This window comes from Sorghum bicolor, chromosome 6 (assembly GCF_000003195.3).
Source record: "Sorghum bicolor cultivar BTx623 chromosome 6, Sorghum_bicolor_NCBIv3, whole genome shotgun sequence".
Lineage (NCBI taxonomy): Eukaryota > Viridiplantae > Streptophyta > Magnoliopsida > Poales > Poaceae > Sorghum > Sorghum bicolor.
The window spans coordinates 5,870,744-5,889,699 of record NC_012875.2 but is presented as its reverse complement, the minus strand read 5'-3'; the positions used below and the strand labels follow the sequence as shown (position 1 = coordinate 5,889,699).

The window sequence follows — 18,956 nt, the reverse complement described above, 5'->3', positions numbered from 1 at the left end:
AGTCATTGACAAAGTTAAAAGCTTTTCCTCCAGAAGAATAAGCTGCTGGGGGTAATCATAGAGAGGGTCAGAAAAAAATCCTGCTCCACATTTCTCTATATAAAAGCAGACACAAAAATTATGGGGTCTCTAGCAAATGAGTATAATTGCATAAATTCAAGTTAAGCAACCCGAAATTCCACACGTCTTCCTTGGGCTCATATTATTCCTTCTCTGAGCTCATAAGCATGCTGCAGGAGGTGATTGCCTTATAGATGCATTAATAAATAATAACTCACCTTAACAGGTCAAGTTTCATTTATAGATATCAAATAGAGTTCTAGTACAGAAACATATTTAAATCTAAACAATAAAAAGAGTAACTCTACACTGGAATTAGAACTATTACATGCATGATTAAAATGACATACATGTTAACCTCAATCAGTCGGAAGCTACTATCAGCTCCGGTAATGCATAACCTAAGTGGCTCATCCTTCCTTGTTCGGGTTGACAACCAATCAAGCTCCAAGACAAGGGTACCAGGAGATTGCGGTTGAAGAAGGGCATTTGCCAAGGGGTCTGGACTATCCTAAAACATAGTTCCTGAAGTCAATACCATATGAGACAGTTGCATATTCCTGCTGAAACATAAAAGGACAGCAATATTGGAAACAAACAACAAATCATGCATGAATTACATTGAGGAATAAGGATGTACAAAGAATGCAACCAAGCATCATCTGATAAAACAATATTAGGGCAGTCCTACACAATCTTTTTTTTAATCAAATGACAAGTGGTTGCTATATATCAATATCGAAAATACATGCAACAGGGTGATCGATATAACATCATTTAGAAACAAACATTGAAATCCACTAACGCAAAACCATACTCCATGGGTATTATGTATGAGATCTAGAAGAACTGAAGATAATACTTACCAGGTCAAATATTGAAAATGTATTATCATAGAAAAGCACAGCGATGCGCCCTCTACTTCGATCACCATGAACAACAGGAGAAAACTTTATCCACCTGATGCCTTCCCTGTGAGTGCTAAAAGAAGAAGAAAGGCCTGTTGTAACATCCCACCATCTAATGTTGCCTGATCGATCCCCCATTACCTATAAGATAATAGCATCTCATCAGAGTTTCCCAAGATAACATGCCTTGCAGATAAAAAAATATTGGAAATAGAAGTATGGACCTTATAAAAGAAACACAATGCTAAAATATACATACAACATGGGGAAGGCGATAAGCCATAGCAGTAACCAAACCATCTGAAGATGCAAATGATGATGAGGGCCACTTTGGCCTGCAAAACAGAAATGAAGGCCATGTGCATCACAATATGGTGATGATAATGTTTAACTTAAAATAAACTGCAGAATGCATAAAGCAGAAAGTCTAAATGCTTCATTTCTAGTCTTGCTACGTTAAATTTCACAGTTACACTCAGTCTCAAGTCCGAAATCATAAATTGTATATAATCATTAGCTTTTTAGTTACTGTCATTCCTCAAATACCAAAGCTAATCATGTTCTCTTACGTCTCATTCTAAATGCGCCAAGCATAGGCATCATTTGGGCAAGTACCAGCACATTGCACGATTTTATCACTTGTAAATTGTAATCAATGTACACACAAAAATCAAATGCCACGTTTCTGTTTCCTGCATTAAAAGTGGAAAAACAGAAAAGAAAAAAAGATCATTTTATGGTTGCCAATTTAACGGCTAGAGATAGCTGCAGGCATATCATTTTTTTTCCAAATACATAAGAGATGTGTACTGTTCTGAGCCTGGTAATACATACTATGTTTACTGTTCTGAGCCTGGTAATACATATCATATTTTTTGGTCTATCGAAAAGAGTGATGTACCAATGCTAATGCTCTAGTGGAACAAAGTTGATGACTATATAAATCAGATGGTGCATATCTAATGACACATGCTGGAGAAAATGGATGTTGTATGTCTTCTGATTTAAGCTGCATTTGATTCTACTTTAATTGCTGAAAGCTACAAGGTCAGAAACTGGAGTACCTAAAATCTCGTATTCGCCGCCCGTGCACTTCAAACACACCAAGAGCACCATTGACTAATGCAAAAGCAAAACTTTCACATGTTTCATCAGAGTTTTCTGCACCAGAAGCCTCTGCAGACACAAATAGATCATGTCATCTAACAGTATAGTCGGTGAATGTTTGGTCAAAAAGATCCTGATAAGAGCTGAAGAATTTATCTTTAATAATAAACTGATTAAGAAGGCAATCTATCCAGTCTATATAGTTTTGCTAGTGAATGAAAATTACACCTGCTGATTGCTCCTTGGAGGTTGAAGACTGCTTAGATGATGCATTTTGACCTGGCCGAGGTGCAGCTGGCCGTCCACTCTAATACTGTAAAAGGAAGCGCCAAGGACCTAAGCTACAAGTGCAGAACAATCATGAATACCATGCTTCTTTCGCCAAAGGAAAGAACTAATTTGAATGTATATAATATAAAACAACAAAAGGGAGGCCATTTTAAGAAGAGTAACTAATAACTGTAACTCCAGCCTTCTTTCTGGCAGACAGTAGCTGAACTTACATTTCGGAGTTCGGACTAAACTAACTTTTTGATTTCCATTATCATCTTGAAGAACAGTGTTTAGCACAAACCAATTGCTCATTGCAACAGTCAACTTGGTAACATAAGGCTTTGCTTTTTCTTAGAAGAACCAAGTTTAAAAAAATCATCTCGATTGTCAACAGTCATTTCTTTCCATAATTGCATAAATACAGCCATACAGGCAAAGGAAGTAGTACCATCATGGAGTTCTTTGTCATGGCCCACACTTCAACAGGAGCATCGCGAAACAGAATCAGAAGGTACCTGAGAAAGAATATTATGCTTGAGAAATCAGAAGAAACGTAGTACTGGTACATATGCATAGTTAAGAAAAATATAGCTGACCGTCCAGAGGAAGAAGCCCTCAATGCTCTAATTGGTGCACGTTCAGGCTTTTGGAGCACACGGAATGAGCGATTTAGTCGCTCTCCTTCCCCATCACCCTGGCAGTTCGAGGCGCTTCCCGGGATGGCGGCGCTGGTGGACTCGGACATCACCAGCTCGGTGTGCTTCCTGACGGGGGTGACGAGCGGCGCGCTGTGCGTGGCGCTGGCGGGGTCGTGGGCGTTCGCGACGCACCGGCACTACACGCCCACCGTGTCGCTGCTGGCCTTCTACGTCGGGTACGTGATGACCCGCATCGGCATGGCGCTGCCGCAGGCGTGCGTCGGCTGCTACTACGTCTGCTACGCCGAGAACCCCACGTCGCGGCTCTTCGATGGCACCATACCCGACCGGCTGAACAAGATGCAGGAAGACCGCGACCCGCTCGTGCCCACGCCGCGGTTCCCGCACCAGCACGGCCCGGAGATCGGGACGCGCCGCGGCCGCCGCCGCCGCTGGCGCCCAGCCCCACGGCGCCCACGCGAAGAGATCGGGATGCGCCGCCGCCGCTGGCGCCCAGCCCCACGGCGCCCACGCGAAGACGAGTGAAGGGAAGGGGAGAAGGCGAGTGAAGGGAAGGGGACTCACCGGCGACGAGGGACGACGCCACCAACGACGAGGGACTTGCAGATCACGGAGGAAGGGGATCGGGGGGCTGGCTCTGGTGCGCGAGGCGGTGATGCGGGGTGGGATCGGGGGCGCTGGTGCTCACGGTGGGAAAGGGGGAGGTGATTACGGAGGGGGTGGGGGGGGGTTTCCAAGTCAACTCCACAGCGGACGCACGACTGACGGGCAGGCTGACGAAAACCAAAACCGCACCAAAGAAATGTCCGGGTTTTAGTCTTTTTAGTTGTATAGGAGAAGAAGGCTTTTATTGATTCAATCATTGCACTGGGTTGATAAAAATTCGTGAAGCCACTCCCGGCCTATGTATAAAAAGGTAAATGAGAATCTAGCACCGTAATGATTATTAATAATATAAGACTAGACCTCTATCTATGTGACCTTGATCGCTTGCACTAATTGTAATGATGGCATTATAACCAAAGCCTGTGAATCAGGCTTATGGAGGATAAGCCAAGTATGGAGCCAATGGATAATCGAATGTACCACATGAGAAGAAGAATAGATATGTTTCTTTTTAAATATTTTTTTCTAGATCTGGTGATTAACCTGTTCTTTATTAAGAGTAGAGGTAACCAAATGTTACAAAAACGATACATAAGACTCGATAGTAATTCGAGGATTACCAACCAAAACCAAATCCCACGAGTACATCAAGAAACACGAGGGGGGACCCACCACCTCAAAACCCCAAATAACACTAGTAGAAAAGAGTACAACACCGACGCTCTCTTTTTATACCACAGGCGGTTGTAGTTATCACGCGCCTGTGGTATAAAAAGAGCGGTGTCAGAACCAAAACCGCCTGTAGAAATCATGTATTTCTACAGGCGGTTGTCCTAAGGAACCGCCACTACAAATCATATTTCTACAGGCGATTTTTCTAACAAAACCGCCTATAGAAATCATGTATTTCTACAGGCGGTTCTCATAAGAAACCGTCTTTAAAAATTATATTTCTACATACGGTTTGTTAAGAAAGCCGCCTGTAGAAATAATTTGCCATTGAATTTTTTGAGTTTTTCAAATGACCTCGTTTGAAAAACTGTCAAAATGAAAGTTGTAGATCTCGAAAAGTTATGAAACTTTGTAGTTGATAATTTTTTCATTTGACATCATCTTGTCACTGAAAACTACGTTTGAATTTCTTAAATTTGAAATTCAAATTTTATAAATGACCTCGTATGGAAAAACTACCAATATAAAAGTTGTAGGTCTTGAATAGTTATGAAACTTTGTAGTTGACATCTTTTCCATTGGAACCCGTTTAGGGCCTCAAATAATCAATATATGCTTGGTTTGGGATAATATGTGGGGAACTAAACTCTAATATAAACACAAGTGAGTGGTGGAGTGGTAGAGGAGGCTATGCGCAAGGGCAAAATTCTCAGGTTTGAATCCTACCGACCGCGAAGCACGCGATTTTACGTGAAAAAAGTTGATTTTACGCAAAGAGGAGCGGACGATTAGCCAGTGGACCTTCCCTGTATTTAAAATCTTTTTTTCCCTATTTTTAAAAGTTGATTTTGTATTTTCTATAAAAACATTTCTACACACGGTTCTTAGTTACCCGTATGTAGAAATGGCCCGTTTCTACTGGCCTCCAACGCAGGCGGTGCTGAAAAACGCCTGTAGAAATAGGTTAGTAGCCGCCTGTACAGTGTGCCTCTGTACTAGTGTAACTGAGCCTGATACACGAAGACAACACATTGACAGCCAGTAGTGTAGTGGGGAGGTGAAGAACCAACTCGGCGGCAAAGCATCTGCGAGGGACACAAGCATAACCACAGTGGCAAAGCATCTACCAAGCAATGAACAACCTCAGTGGCAGAGAATCCACCAAGGACACCCGTACAACCATAGCAGCAGAGCATCCTCTAGCGAAGGGACCACAACGGCAAAGCATACGCCCGAACAGTAGCACGGTGGCAAAACATCGGCCAAAGACGACGACGATCAACGCGGCATAGCATCCGTTGAAGGGGGGCCATCACTCTCTCAGCAGCAAAGTATTTGCCCGAGAGGGGAGACTGAAGCTACGATAGCGGTAGAGCATCCGCTACAAACAAGCAAGCGATTGCGGCAACACTAACAGCTACTGGACAAACCAAAGCGAAGACTAGCACGAAGCACAAAAAAGACAGCACAACAAGGGGCAACTTGAGGCAAGGAAGTGGAAGAAGCACCAACGATGCCTTCAAGAAGGAATGTCCGCAAAGGCCATCATCGTTGAAGAAGCACAAGGGGACAAACATCCCATTGACATCCCTAGCATGGCGTGCAAAAGCTTCGAATGATGCCTTTAACAAGGAGAATGACGCAGGCAATGCCACCGCCACCGGCCTAGAGCAAGGCTGGGCAGGGTGTTAACCCAGGCAAGGATTCACCGCATAGAGGGGTGGTGCTATTCCCATGATGCCCAAGACAGAGCAGAAGCGCGGGCAAGGCCAAGCACCAACCCACACGCTAGATCCGCAGGGTTCGCATCGTAGGGCGCTTCTACATTCGCTAGTGGGGGGCACCGCCCCACCACATCGGAGAAGGGGGCACGAAGGCACTAGACCCCATGTGGCCATCCACGACAGGCACGGCCCGCCTAGTTGGCCACCGTGCACCAGCCCTGCCAGGAGCAAGATCTCAGCGGCAACCGCACGGGCATGCCAGAAAGCACGGGGTGTATGGGGCACCTGTTGAGGCATGACACCATCCACCCAGCCGGCCACGGCCACGCATGCGCTGGTGGTGGTGCCCCAGCACAAACTAGTCAAGCATGTACCACGACCCAAGCAGTTGCCGCATCAAGCGCCCGTAGGGAGGCCGCCGCCGCCGCACCCCCCCACCAGGCCGCGGGCCACCGGAGCCAGATTTGGCCAAAGGGGACCGGACCCATGCGGCCGGCCTCCCAAACGCCTGGATCCAGCCGAAGTTGGAGGGGAAAGGGATGTAGGTGTGGCAGAGAAACAAGGGGTAGAGAGGAGGGGAGGCAGGGCTGCATGCGGGTTGCCATTGTTTGGGCACTTCGTGGGCCGCCACCACCGCGCGCAAGAGGGCCCCGACGGTGGCCGGAGGGGTTGGGGAGGAGAGCTACTGGCGCCGGTAGGGCAGTCTCCCGGAGATGCTGGACTTCTAGCCTGAGAGAGTTGAACTCTGCAGAATTTGCTTTTTGTTTCAAATACTCTGGCAAGTACTCTGTTTGCAGCCCAATCCTCGTTCTTGATGGAGCTGAAGGCATACTTTTTGCTTGAGGAGCTCAAGGCATCAAGTGGTTGCACGTGGACTGGAATCAGAGCAATTGCTGCATTTCTGTTCATCAGTCAAAATATTCAACTTGAACATGTATACAGTGGACTAATATAAATGACAAGTCCAAAATAAATGGAATGAATATGGGAACTGAAAAGGAAATGCAGTACATGCTTAAGGGTATAGAAGAAACATCTTGTTATATGTTACAGAAATATATGTCAACAGTCCAAACTCAATTCAGGCTTATTGTACAAACATGTGTACTTCTGTTGTGGCGATCGAGCAGTTATTAATCTTCTCTTCTGTTGTTGGAAAAGGAATTTAATTCCAGAAAAGTTGGAACTCAACTAAAGGGAAGAAATGTCACTCTAACATATTTTGAAATCATTTGCACTCATAAACACTAAATGAAATTGGCATGAATGCAACACCCTTTTAGATTAAATTATAAAAGTTATTTAAGATTCATACTTTGCATAGCTTTAAATTACTAAAAAGCCTAATTAGAGCTTAGAAATTTTAGAAAACTCTAAAATCATTATTTTTATTTAGTATAGACTATTCACAACCCAAAATGGAAATTTTGGGGTGTGACACAACCGTTGTGGCGTGGCCGGGGACTGGAGCCATTGACGTCGATGGAAAATGTCAGGCAGCACCGAGGGTGGCCACGGGGAGGTGTCGGCATCGGGCCGCGAAGGGGAGGGTCACACGGAGGGGAGGAGCGAGCGGCTAGTGACTAGAGCCATCGGCGCCGATGGGGAAAGGTCGAGTGGCGTCGCGGCCATGAAGAGGAGTGCCGCACGGCAGTGTCGGGATGGAGAGGTTAAAGTAAAGAAAAGAGAGGAACATTCAGGTATCCATGAGTTTTTGAGAACAACCCATGAGGTGCTCTACAAAGTCTATAGGATCTAGAGTGAGATCCATGTTTTTATCTAGAATTGGTGGACCTAAAATTATTTCGCTTAGAAAAGTGAATCTAGAGATGTTTTTCATGGATCTAGAGCTACTGGATCTCTCCTAAACAGTCCCTTATATAAAGTGTTTTTTTATGAGACCCAGTTACATATGCAGACACATACATATATCAGCGCACACGCAGCCCTATAAATACACGCACGCAACCCCTACCCCTATGAGCATCTCCAAAGAATCGAGTTGGATCGGTATATCCTGAAATTGATGAAGTCACCATAGGTGTCTCACTATTGACGGGCACATCGTCTACCACTAAAAGAATATCGCTGTTAAATCCTGAAATAAATCTAGGAAAGGACTTGATCTAGGGTGGATAGATTGAAGAGTCGAGATGGCAGACTAGAGGGAGGGTGAATAGTCCTTTCTAAAACATAACACGTCGGCTAACCGAAACAAATGCAGAACTAAAACTATCGGTCTAGCCAAGACGACACCCATCTATCTAGATTCTCTAGCACCTTGTAAAAGATCCTTAACAAGCAAACAAGGTGCCTCCTTAGCAAGAGCTCGCCTAACCAATTCTAGGTGTAAGGTCACAAAACCTATGCCACTAGTACTTTGCAAACCGAGAAGCTTCTACACAACTAGCAAGCAAAAGCACAAAAGCTCCTAAGCTCACTAGAAATTCTCAATAACAAGGCAACTAATGCCAAATTAGAGAGTGCAGCTTACTTAGCTATACAAACTAAGCAAAGTGACTAACAAGGTTACACAAACCAAATTAGTCACGCAAGGGGACCTACTTCTAGCTACACAAGCAAGAAGAAGACTAGCAAGCTACTCAAAAGCTAAACTAGTTACAAGAGAAATTACACAAGCATAAGTATATGAATGTAAATACGAGCTTGTGTTAGGGACTTGCAAACCAACAGGAAGAACAATGTTGACACGAAGATTTTCTCCCGAAGTTCACTTGGTTGCCACCAACCTACGTCCCCGTTGTGTCGATCAACACTTGGTGGTTCGGTGGCTAAGAGGTGTTGAACGAACCTCGTCCTCACTAGGACACCGCAAGAACCTACCCACAAGTGAGGTAGCTCAACGACACGCACGATCTAATTGAGTTGCTCTTCGCGATCCTCACGGGGTGAGCACCATACCCCTCATAATCTCTTCTCTGGAGCACCACACAATCTCCTTGCATGCTTCGGCAGAGTCACAAGCCACCAAGCTGTTTAGGAGGTGGCAACATCTAAGGGTAATAAGCACCACCGGCTTGCAACACAAACACATAGTGCCACTCGATGCAATCTCTCAATATAATCACACTAGAATCGCTCACTCGCACAATCAGATGGTCACTATTAAGCATATGTGAGTTAGAGGCTTTACTAGCACTCCCCAAGCATGGATACTAAGTCCTGGGCGTCCAATGCTCTTTGTCAGAAACACTTGCAAACTTACTGTTGACGTCATGCACCACCGGACGTGCGAACAATGTTTGCCCTGCGTCCGATGCGTGTGTCCAAAGAGCACTGCTCACTCGCGCTAGAAACTGACAATACACCAGACGCGTAGACTCAGCGTCCGATGCCTCCGAGGCCAGCGTCCAGTGAGTCTGACTTCTCCAAACTTTCCACCAGCGCAATAGTAAATAAGCATTTTATTTTCTTAAAAGCGCCGAATCCCGCCTTGCAAGCTCGGTGGAAGGGAGAGAGGAACCCAAACCCCTCTCTACCCTAGAAACTCCACCTCCTTTGCAAATGTCCTAACACCACCAAGTAACCACTACCATTGTGCATGTGTGTTAGCGTTTCATAAACATTTTTCCAAAGGAGTTAGCCTCTCAACTTGCCATGCCACTCGATCCTAACACGTATACAAAGTTAGATCGCTCAAGTGGCACTAGATGACCGATATGCAAATAAGTTTGCCCCTCTTGATAGTACGACCATCTATCCTAAATTCAGTCATAAACTTCTATACACACCTATGACCGGTGAGATAGAAAAGACTTAGGTTATACCTTTGCCTTGTGCTTTCTATTCCATCTCTTCCAATGTTGATGTAACACATGCACCAACCTATGTTACACGGATACGGGTATCCGATACAATACGTATCGGATGCACGGATACACACTTTCTCAAAAGAGAACCCACTAGGCTCAAGGCACGATCTATTGGGACGTCTAGCCGATGAGGATCGAGGAGCAGAGTCGTGTGCCTGTTTTGCCTTCCATCACAGTGTCGTTTCCAACTGCCGTAGGATAAAAGGCCCGTGCACGTGGCGTCCATCCGGCTGAGGGTAGCACGTGGCGTCCATCCGGCTGAGAGTAGCACGCGCCACATGCTGGACCTAGGGTCCATGCAATTTCCCCCCCTCTTAGGATCGCCGGAGGTTCGATTCCTCAGCTCGACGAAAAAAATCAACTTAGGCCTTGTTTAGTTCACCCTAAAAAGCAAAAACTTTTCAAGATTTCCCGTCACATCGAATCTTGTAGCACATGCATGAAGCATTAAATATAGACGAAAGCAAAAACTAATTACACAGTTTAGCTGGAAATCGCGAGACGAATCTTTTGATCCTAGTTAGTCTATAATTGAATAATATTTGTCACAAACAAACGAAAGTGCTACAGTACCGAAATCCGAAATCTTTTCGGAACTAAACAAGGCCTTACATACTACCGTGGAAGGGTAAAAATCAGAATTTAATCTCACTGCAGGGCTGTTGCCACGATCTCTGCGGCGTAGTTCACCCTCCACGATCGTATCGGCCGGGCTCCCTCCATGCACACATCCGCCACACCACCGGTCACCGGTGAAGCCACTTCTCCGGTCGATCGGCAACAACGCGGGCACCCGCGCTGAAGGCCAGCAGCTGCACCTTGGACCTGCAGTACATCCTCCGATGAGATCCAGGTCTGTTTGGCCCCTAAGTTTGCCGTCGCTATCCAAACCGGTTGATGATCTACGAACGTGCCTGGCTAGCTGTCTGGGGCCTGTCATGGCTCTCCGTATGGACTGATGTTGCTGATCTACACAAGTGCCTATCTATTTCAATCATTATTTATTATAGAGATGAGCAGCCCGACAGGGTTGGTTCAAGAAATATGCAGATTTATCAGCTGCTACCTGCTTGCCTACCGATGGCATGTTCAGTTCAGCATTATAGTTTTTCTTTATTATCTTGCAATTCAGTAAAACTTCAGAAGCATCCATGTGTTCAGTTCAGCTGCTACCGGCTCATCGCTGGCTGTATGGTACTGTGGTGCATGGCACTATACTGCTGCTGCTACTACTTTAGAAGCAGCCACTCGGCCTCTTTATATAGTCAAACCATCTTTTGTACAACTGACCAAAAAATTTGCATGTACCAATCACTATGTGATGGACCAAAACTCGCCAATTATATTGGACAAAGAAAATATCCAACTAGATGCATATGGGGATCATAGCCATGTTGGCATTGGCACCGCAACCATAACAGACCCATGGTTTTGTGAGTACTTGCTACAAATTGGAAATAGAACTGAGGAAACGATTGGACATGATTATGTTCAACTCCTTGATGACATTGTGATTGGATATACAGACACGGAAGTGGCAGTCAACAAACTCATTTAAGATGTTTTCCCATCACTCAAAGAACATGCAACATCAGCCACCTATCTTTTACTTTCAGTATAAGCAGGGTGGGAACCTTTGGTCTAATATATTATTACACGGTATAGGTTGTCCCACCCAAACACTTGCATCTTGCTGGTAATAAAACACGATTTTCTCGTTCAGAATTCACAACCGGAAATCAGCTAGAGCAGTCTTCTGCTTACCATCCAAGCCGACAGAGTAGTAACGGGCAACATATTCTCTGACGAGTGTTTCCCTATACAAAGGAGGGTTCTCCTCAGACAGCAGCTCCTTGATTGGGCCATACATTCTCGTCGAAGCGGGATGAAAATGAGTGCTGAAAAAGCACGCGATCGAAACTCTCGGTTCAGCATTCTTCGCGACCACTCTATGCTCGACGCTGATGAACTTGTCGTTAGAGATCAACTGAAGATGCCAATCAATTCAATGGAGCAAAATCAGTCAAAAAACACTCAAAAATGTATTCAAGTACGTCTGTGTGTGCTCAATTGATGCCTGTTCACCTTACCTGCAGGAGATCGGCTATGTTGACGATGAACGCTCCAGGCGTCGGTGTAATGTCGACCCACTGGTCATCATGGAGGATCTGGAGGCCGCCAACACCATCCTGCAGTAGTATAGTTAGGAAGCCAGAGTCTGAATGCCGGCTTGTCCCAATGGCGAGTTCAGGCTGGGGGCATGGAGGGTAGTAGTGCCCAAGTATGATTTGTCCCTGGTTGCACTCTATATCTGTCAAGTAGCTCGGTTTGAGCCCAAGGGACTCAGAGAGCAGCTCAAACAACCTGTCCCCCAAATCCTTCACTTGCTTGGCGTATTCAAATAGTGCATCCCTGCAAATCATAATACAATTTAATTTTACAGAGATATGTGGGTGTTTGGCTGCATGAGTGTTAGATACGTGTGTGTATGGAACTATCAAAAATAGGAGGTATAGTCTTCCTGATAACCAAAAGTACAGCTAAAGTTTCTACTTTCTTAAAGCCCGTATAATCTGTGGCTTACAAGTCAAAGTGAAAATGTTGCCAGTGTAGTTTATTATCCATTTCATTCCTTGATTCCTATTGTAAATTTTATCAAGCACATGCTATTTGCAGAGGATCGCCACATGTCGCAATGATCTAATCAAATTAAGCGTTGATCCTTACAATATTTTAATGCAAGTTGACCGACAAATCGACACCCTGCCTTGACTAGACAGTAGACACCGCCGGCGAATCTTTGAGAAGACAGTACAGATCTCCGGTAGGCTATGGTGAGGGCAGTACAGGCAGACTATCAAGAAATGTTAACAGAACTATCAGAACTATTTTATAGTATTATCTAAAAGTAAGAAAGTAGTAATAATTATTTGACAAGTATATGACGTATTATCAGTATATTACGAGTAGCAAACTAGCATCTGTATATAGTCTTCCTGATGACCAAAATCTTACAGAGTTACAGCATGTTCAGTTTGCTAGCAAGTAAAAGCGAATATGTTCTCAGTGTAGTTTAGTACCCATTATTTGTTTTGTTCATTCTATTAAGCACAAGCTACGAACGGTCTGATCATGCTCATTTTCATTAAAATCCTGCCTTGACTAGACACCGCCGGCAGATCCCCGGCAGACTATGGAGAAGGCAGCACAGCCACAGGCAGACTATGTATAGAGAGGATGCTCTACCTGCAGATCTCCGGCAGGTCGGCGGCGGCGGGAGGGTCGGGTGCGATGCGCAGGTAGAGCGTGTCGCGCCAGTTGGCCACGGGCGCCTGGTACAGGTCGAAGTTGCAGTGGTACTTGACCGCCTTCCCGGGCTCCCGCGAGTAGAGCCGGGCCTTGTCGCTGCCCTCCCCGCCGCCGGCTTCGTGGAACGCCCGCATCGCCGCCACCGCTGCTGACATCACCTGCTCGGGCACCCCGTGGCCCGTGACTTGGAAGAACCCCCACTCCGCGGCGGCCCCGCGGACGGCGTCCACCACGGCTGCGCGGTCGCCGCCGCCGCTGAGATCGATCACCGGCACGGTCGCCGCCGCCGCCGCTGGCGGTTGCTCCTCTGGGTAAGGGACGCGGAAGATTCGAGGAACCTGCTTCGCGCCGGACGCGACAAGGCCGCGGACGCCGGCGAGGGTGGCATCCAGCGCGCGGAGCTCGTCGGTGCGATCCACGGCGGCGGCGGCGACGGACATGATGACGATGACGTCGTCGTGGGGTGTCGTCCGCTGCAGCTAGCGATCCTGGGGGAAGAGCCGTGTGCGGTGTGGCGTGCGTCTTTTGGCTTGGGGCTAATCTGATCCCTTGGACTGATTTATTAGCAGTGCGTCCGCAGCAGACTCAACAACGGCCAGTTAGGACTTGTTTAGATCCAAAATTTTTTTGGATTTTGACGCTGTAGTACTTTCGTTTTTATTTAACAAATATTATCTAATTATGGAACAACTATATTTAAAAGATTTGTCTCGTGATTTATAGATAAAGTGTGCAATTAATTATTTTTTTATTTATATTTAATATTCTATGTATGTGTCACAAGATTCGATGTGACGGGAAAACTTGTATAGTTTTGGATGTATCTAAACTAGACCTTAATTGCCGGATGCAACATTCGTCTTCATGTAATGACTTTATAGCGCGGGAGCGCACGACCCCTTCGCGAATGCGCCCTGACGGGCTGACGTTGCTCGAACGGATTCTTTTTTTTCTTTTTTTTAGCAATGCTCGAACAGATTCAGGCTTTGTTTAGTTACAAGACAAAAAAAAATAGATGTCATATTAAATATATCGGTATATATTTTAAATACTAAACATAGACTAAAAAACAAATTACATAACTCGCTGTGAGACAAATTTATTAAGTCTAATTAATCCGGCATTAGTATATGGGCTAATTAGGTTTAAAAGATTCGTCTCGCGATTTACAACCAAATTGTTCAATTAGTTTTTGTTTTTGTCTATATAATACTCTATGCATATGTCTAAAGATTAAATATGATTGATGAAAAGTTTTTGAATGGGGAACTATTTAGTTCCAATTTTTTGAATAATATAGCATTTTTGTTTTTATTTAGCAATTGTTATTCAATCATAAACTAACTAGACTCAAAGGATTCATCTCGCGATTTACAGATAAACTGTGCAAGTAATTTTTGTTTTGTATATATTTAGTGCTTCATATATGTGCCGTAATATTTGATATGACCGAAAATGTTGAAAAAAATTTGATTTTTTGGGTGAACTAACAAGGCCAGACAACCAACTGGAACTGAGTTATCTCTACTGTCGTCCACGGGGTCTTGTTTAGTTCCAAAACATTTGACAAAATGGATACCGTAGTATTTTCGTTTGTATTTGACAAATAGTGTTTAATTATGGATTAAATAGGCTTAAAAATTTATCCCATAAATTATATACAAACTGTATAATTAATTATTATATATATATATTTAATGCTCTATACATGTATCGTAAAATTTAATGTGACAAAAAATCTAAAAAAAATTTATAAAATTTTTGAAACTAAACAAGTCCGTGTCCCATCCCACTCCCGTCCACCCCCGACATTAATGCATGCCGCTGACATAAGCGAAAAAGGTAAAAAATCCCTTTAAATTGCTATAACTTTTAAATAATTTATCTATTTTTAATTTTATCTATATCTATGTGTTTTTTTATAAAACGAACAAAACTAGACTTCATTTGCGTATATATTTTTTAAAAAATATTTCCATAGCAATTTATGTGTAATACATTCTAGAAGATTTATTAAAAAAGTACTGCCATATAATTCTAAAGTTGCTACTAAAAAATATACTAAAGTTGTTACATAATATGCAAAGCTCGGGGGTAAAATATCAAAAAGACTTAGGCCTTGTTTAGATGCAAAAATTCTTCTAAATTTTGAGATTGTAACATTTTCGTTTATATTTGACAAACATTGTCCAATCATGACTAGCTAGGCTTAAAAGATTTATCTTGTGATTTACAGGTAAATTATATAATTATTTTTTTATTTATATTTAATGCTCTATGTATGTGCCGCAAGATTCGATGCGACGGAGAATCTTATAAACTTTTAGGTTTCTGAGTGCATTTAAACGTGCCCTTACTACTATGTAATACTAAAGTTGCTACTATGTATAATACTATATTTGTACAACTTAAGTGGCAAATTATTAAAATAAGCATAAAATAATAAGCTGCCAACTAGGGACCAAATTATTATAATATGCGACACTTAATCCTCATACTTGTTATAACCTCTAATCCTAATACTTGTTGCGATCCCTAATCTCAACCTATTCTGTCATGTATATGTACGTGCCTTTATTATGTGACAACTTATGTGTACAATGACTATTCTTTTGTGACAACTTATATATTATAGGTAAGGCAACTAATTAATATGCAAGATTTCAGGAGGTATTCCCTAAAAGAGTGACTGAAAACTAAAACAAAAAACACTAAAAATGACTAAAAACTGAAATACACATTGAAGAAAAAAATTCAAATCTCAAAATAAAAACATTGAAAAAACCCAATTAATTAAAACTAAAAGAAATCTTACATATTAATTATTTCACCTATAGTATATAATTTATCACAAAATAATGAAACTCAAACCTTAACAACTGAAAAGACAAAAAAAGAAAAAAAGAATAATTTGCCGCAAAAGAAAAAAATAGGCGCACGGCGTAACCATGTGGACCGTGGAAGCACGATAGCTCTTAGGTGGGCTCGGCCACATGGCACTTATCAGGCCACGTGGGTCGCTACCTTGGGAAGTGCGACTCCATACACAATAAAGTTTTAAAAAGATATTTATTTATTTATTTATTAAGAAGAACGGTTTTTTTTACTCAATTTGAGTTAACTGTGATATCGTCATATAGATGTGGGTCTCAACGATGGGCTTCTGGGCTGGCTTTGGAGACCTTTGTCGAGATAGGAGCTAGGTTTTTTTATATTACTAGGTAGTATGTCGCATTACTACAGGACAACTAAAAATTTATACTAAAAACATATAGATCGTATAATAAAATAACAATATTATGAAATTAAATACAAACAATTAAAGTGACATATTCAAAAGGCAAATGAATTTGTATCTATGTGGTCTTAATCTGGATGGTGATGCAGGAAGAACACAAGAGGTTTATACTGATTCGGGCCGGGAATGCCCTATGTCCAGTGTGAGAGGGAGATCTGTATTATCCTGCACCTTAAGTGCTCGTAGTAGAGGTTGCAAGCGGGACGCGAGAGAGAGAGAGAATGAGTCTTAGATCTCAGCTCTATGTGTGTTATGTGTGCTCGTGTTGTGGTGTGGTCTGAGTCATAGTGTCTTAGCCTGTCCCTTGAACCGGACCTGTCTCTCCTTTTATAGTTCACAAGGGGAGGCTAGGGATACATGTGTTTGTTCTAGCTTTATGGTCTAGGTCTGAGGCGTAGGGTGAAGTATGGTGTGGTACGGTGATGGCATGGCTCTCCATTCCTGGAGCTGTAGCCGGTCGTGGTCGTCGTATGGGAGCGCTTGCCCTTGCAACGTACGTGCCAAGCCATACTGATGTTGTGGATGGGATGTCCATACCTGTTGCAGCCATGTCGATCCTTGTGCAACATTGTTGGTATTTATTAAAGCGAACAGAAAAGATCTGCAAGCGCACGGATACCGCTATAGCTTTCACCCGGAGGGTTTTAAATATCGTATCCACAAGAAAACATATGAGTCAACTACATACTAATTTAACTATAAAAGGGTGAATGAGGTGGAAATATAAACTATGCTAGGGACAAGATCTAAAGTAGAAACAATATTTAAACATAGGGGAGGATCAATCTAGTATGGGATCGATAGTAGGAGTATAGAGAGGACAACTCAATCAGGGTTTCTACTTCTAACTAAGGCAGTCCATGTCTTCTACTATTCAACTGAGGAAATACTATGGAAGACCAGAAACATAATACAAATCTACCATGTAACAAAGGTCTCCTATAGATATAACCTACAGACGGGAGGTGGACTATATCAAACTCAACAAAGTTGTCACCTTCGTGATCTACCACCGATTCGGAATATAGGGCGCATCTATGAATAACCTTGAGCCTAAGCACCACGTCTACACTATGAAGTTTACTCTAACCTCTTACAAAAGATTAAAGTACTAAAAAGAGATTCTAGACCAGAAGAATAATATAAACATGAATCTTACTTGAATTAGATGTTGATGGATAGATCTAGAGCCATCTCAGGAGCAAGTCCATGTAGAGCCTGATCCCACCGAAGTACAAGCCATAAAAGAAGCACCGACAGGCCGGCACCTCCTCCAAACTCTTTCCTCACTCTCCATCTTTATACTATCTAGAAGTATAGATCTACTCTAAATTGGGAGTAGAGAGGACATCCATTCAAGGGACACCTCTCTTCTCTAAACCCTAGCTTTTCTATGGAGGATGAATAATGATTGATGGGATTATGGTATGCCTCTAAGGGGGGGTCTGCCTCTGCTTATATTGTCCAGTGGGATGAACTGTAGACTGTAGTCCTTGGATCAAACTGACATTAACGTAGGGTGGAGATGCATCCTTGGATGCGGTGGAAGAGTCCTAAAGAAACACGGCGCAGGAAGGTTTGGGAGCAGGCTAACCAGCCTTATATGTGGGGCCGGTTGACCTAGCTTAATGCTAGGTGGGCTCCTATTTTGATGGGCTGATAGATCTCTTTGTTAGCTTTCCAAAAAGTTCTGGATCACTAAAAACAGAATCCGGATGAGGGAGATATGCCCAATTTACTTTGGACTCCTTTGGGAGCTCATTTGCAATCTTCCACAAGAAGTAACTTTGTCGTCTGGACTCCAATTTGGGTAAATCAAAACTCTATTTCATGTGTCTCAACGAGCTCTTCGCAATGGTACACTCCAATTCATCACTTAAGATACTTCTATTTGGTGATTTGGGACCTTTTCCAATTTAACCCCTGTAAAACATAGATTCACCAAAACTCGTAGAACTTGTTAGTTTCAAAACCTATAACTATGCTTTGTGGTTCATATCATGTCATATCAAGCAATAGTGGATGGTTAAAAATGAGCAGTAGTGATCATCAACATTCTGACAGATCCGTGGCTAATGGAGCTGGAATTGACATTTCTCATTGCCTCCAAGCATGGTCGTACGCACAGTGACGGGAGCAGGTGTTGACATTTACTACCGTCATTACTAAAAATAGAGATAAACCCTACCTCTAACAACAACACCAGAAATGCACGGTATATAATTAACTTGTCAATTAGAAACTAGCTACTTCCTTAATTACTAACATTGCTAAACATGAAGTAGGTTGTCATCCCTAATTATATTGCTAGGAATATAGATTCATATATACTAGTGTGACTAGGTAGAAATAAAAGATATGAAATTGTAAACTAAATGGGTTCTTCAAGCGGACAGATAATTATACTGTTTTAGCATTTTACCTAGGGAAGTATCTAGGTTGTCGATTTATATTTATACCACTAGGAAGGCTACGTGTTAAACTATAATCTATTATATTGATAAGAA

General features: G+C 43.1%; 1 protein-coding gene and 1 long non-coding RNA gene across 3 annotated transcripts; both read right to left on the bottom strand.

The window, feature by feature from the left end:
- LOC8083778 lies at positions 203-2,170 on the bottom strand. Its single transcript, XR_002454431.1, has 4 exons — positions 2,033-2,170; positions 1,228-1,303; positions 927-1,109; positions 203-571 (listed from the first exon to the last, which is right to left on the bottom strand). It is a non-coding gene; the product is annotated as an uncharacterized LOC8083778 (long non-coding RNA).
- LOC8083456 (1-aminocyclopropane-1-carboxylate oxidase homolog 1) lies at positions 11,307-13,695 on the bottom strand. Of its 2 annotated transcripts, none has more exons than XM_002446116.2 (3): positions 13,089-13,693; positions 11,933-12,254; positions 11,307-11,829 (listed from the first exon to the last, which is right to left on the bottom strand). In XM_002446116.2, exons 1-3 carry the CDS (start codon positions 13,589-13,591, stop codon positions 11,569-11,571), a joined length of 1,086 nt encoding a protein of 361 aa, XP_002446161.1. In that variant the 5' UTR covers positions 13,592-13,693; the 3' UTR covers positions 11,307-11,568. The 2 variants fall into 2 exon arrangements, with proteins under 2 accessions (XP_002446161.1, XP_021319771.1); XM_021464096.1 differs by having other exon boundaries at positions 11,688-11,829; positions 11,928-12,254; positions 13,089-13,695.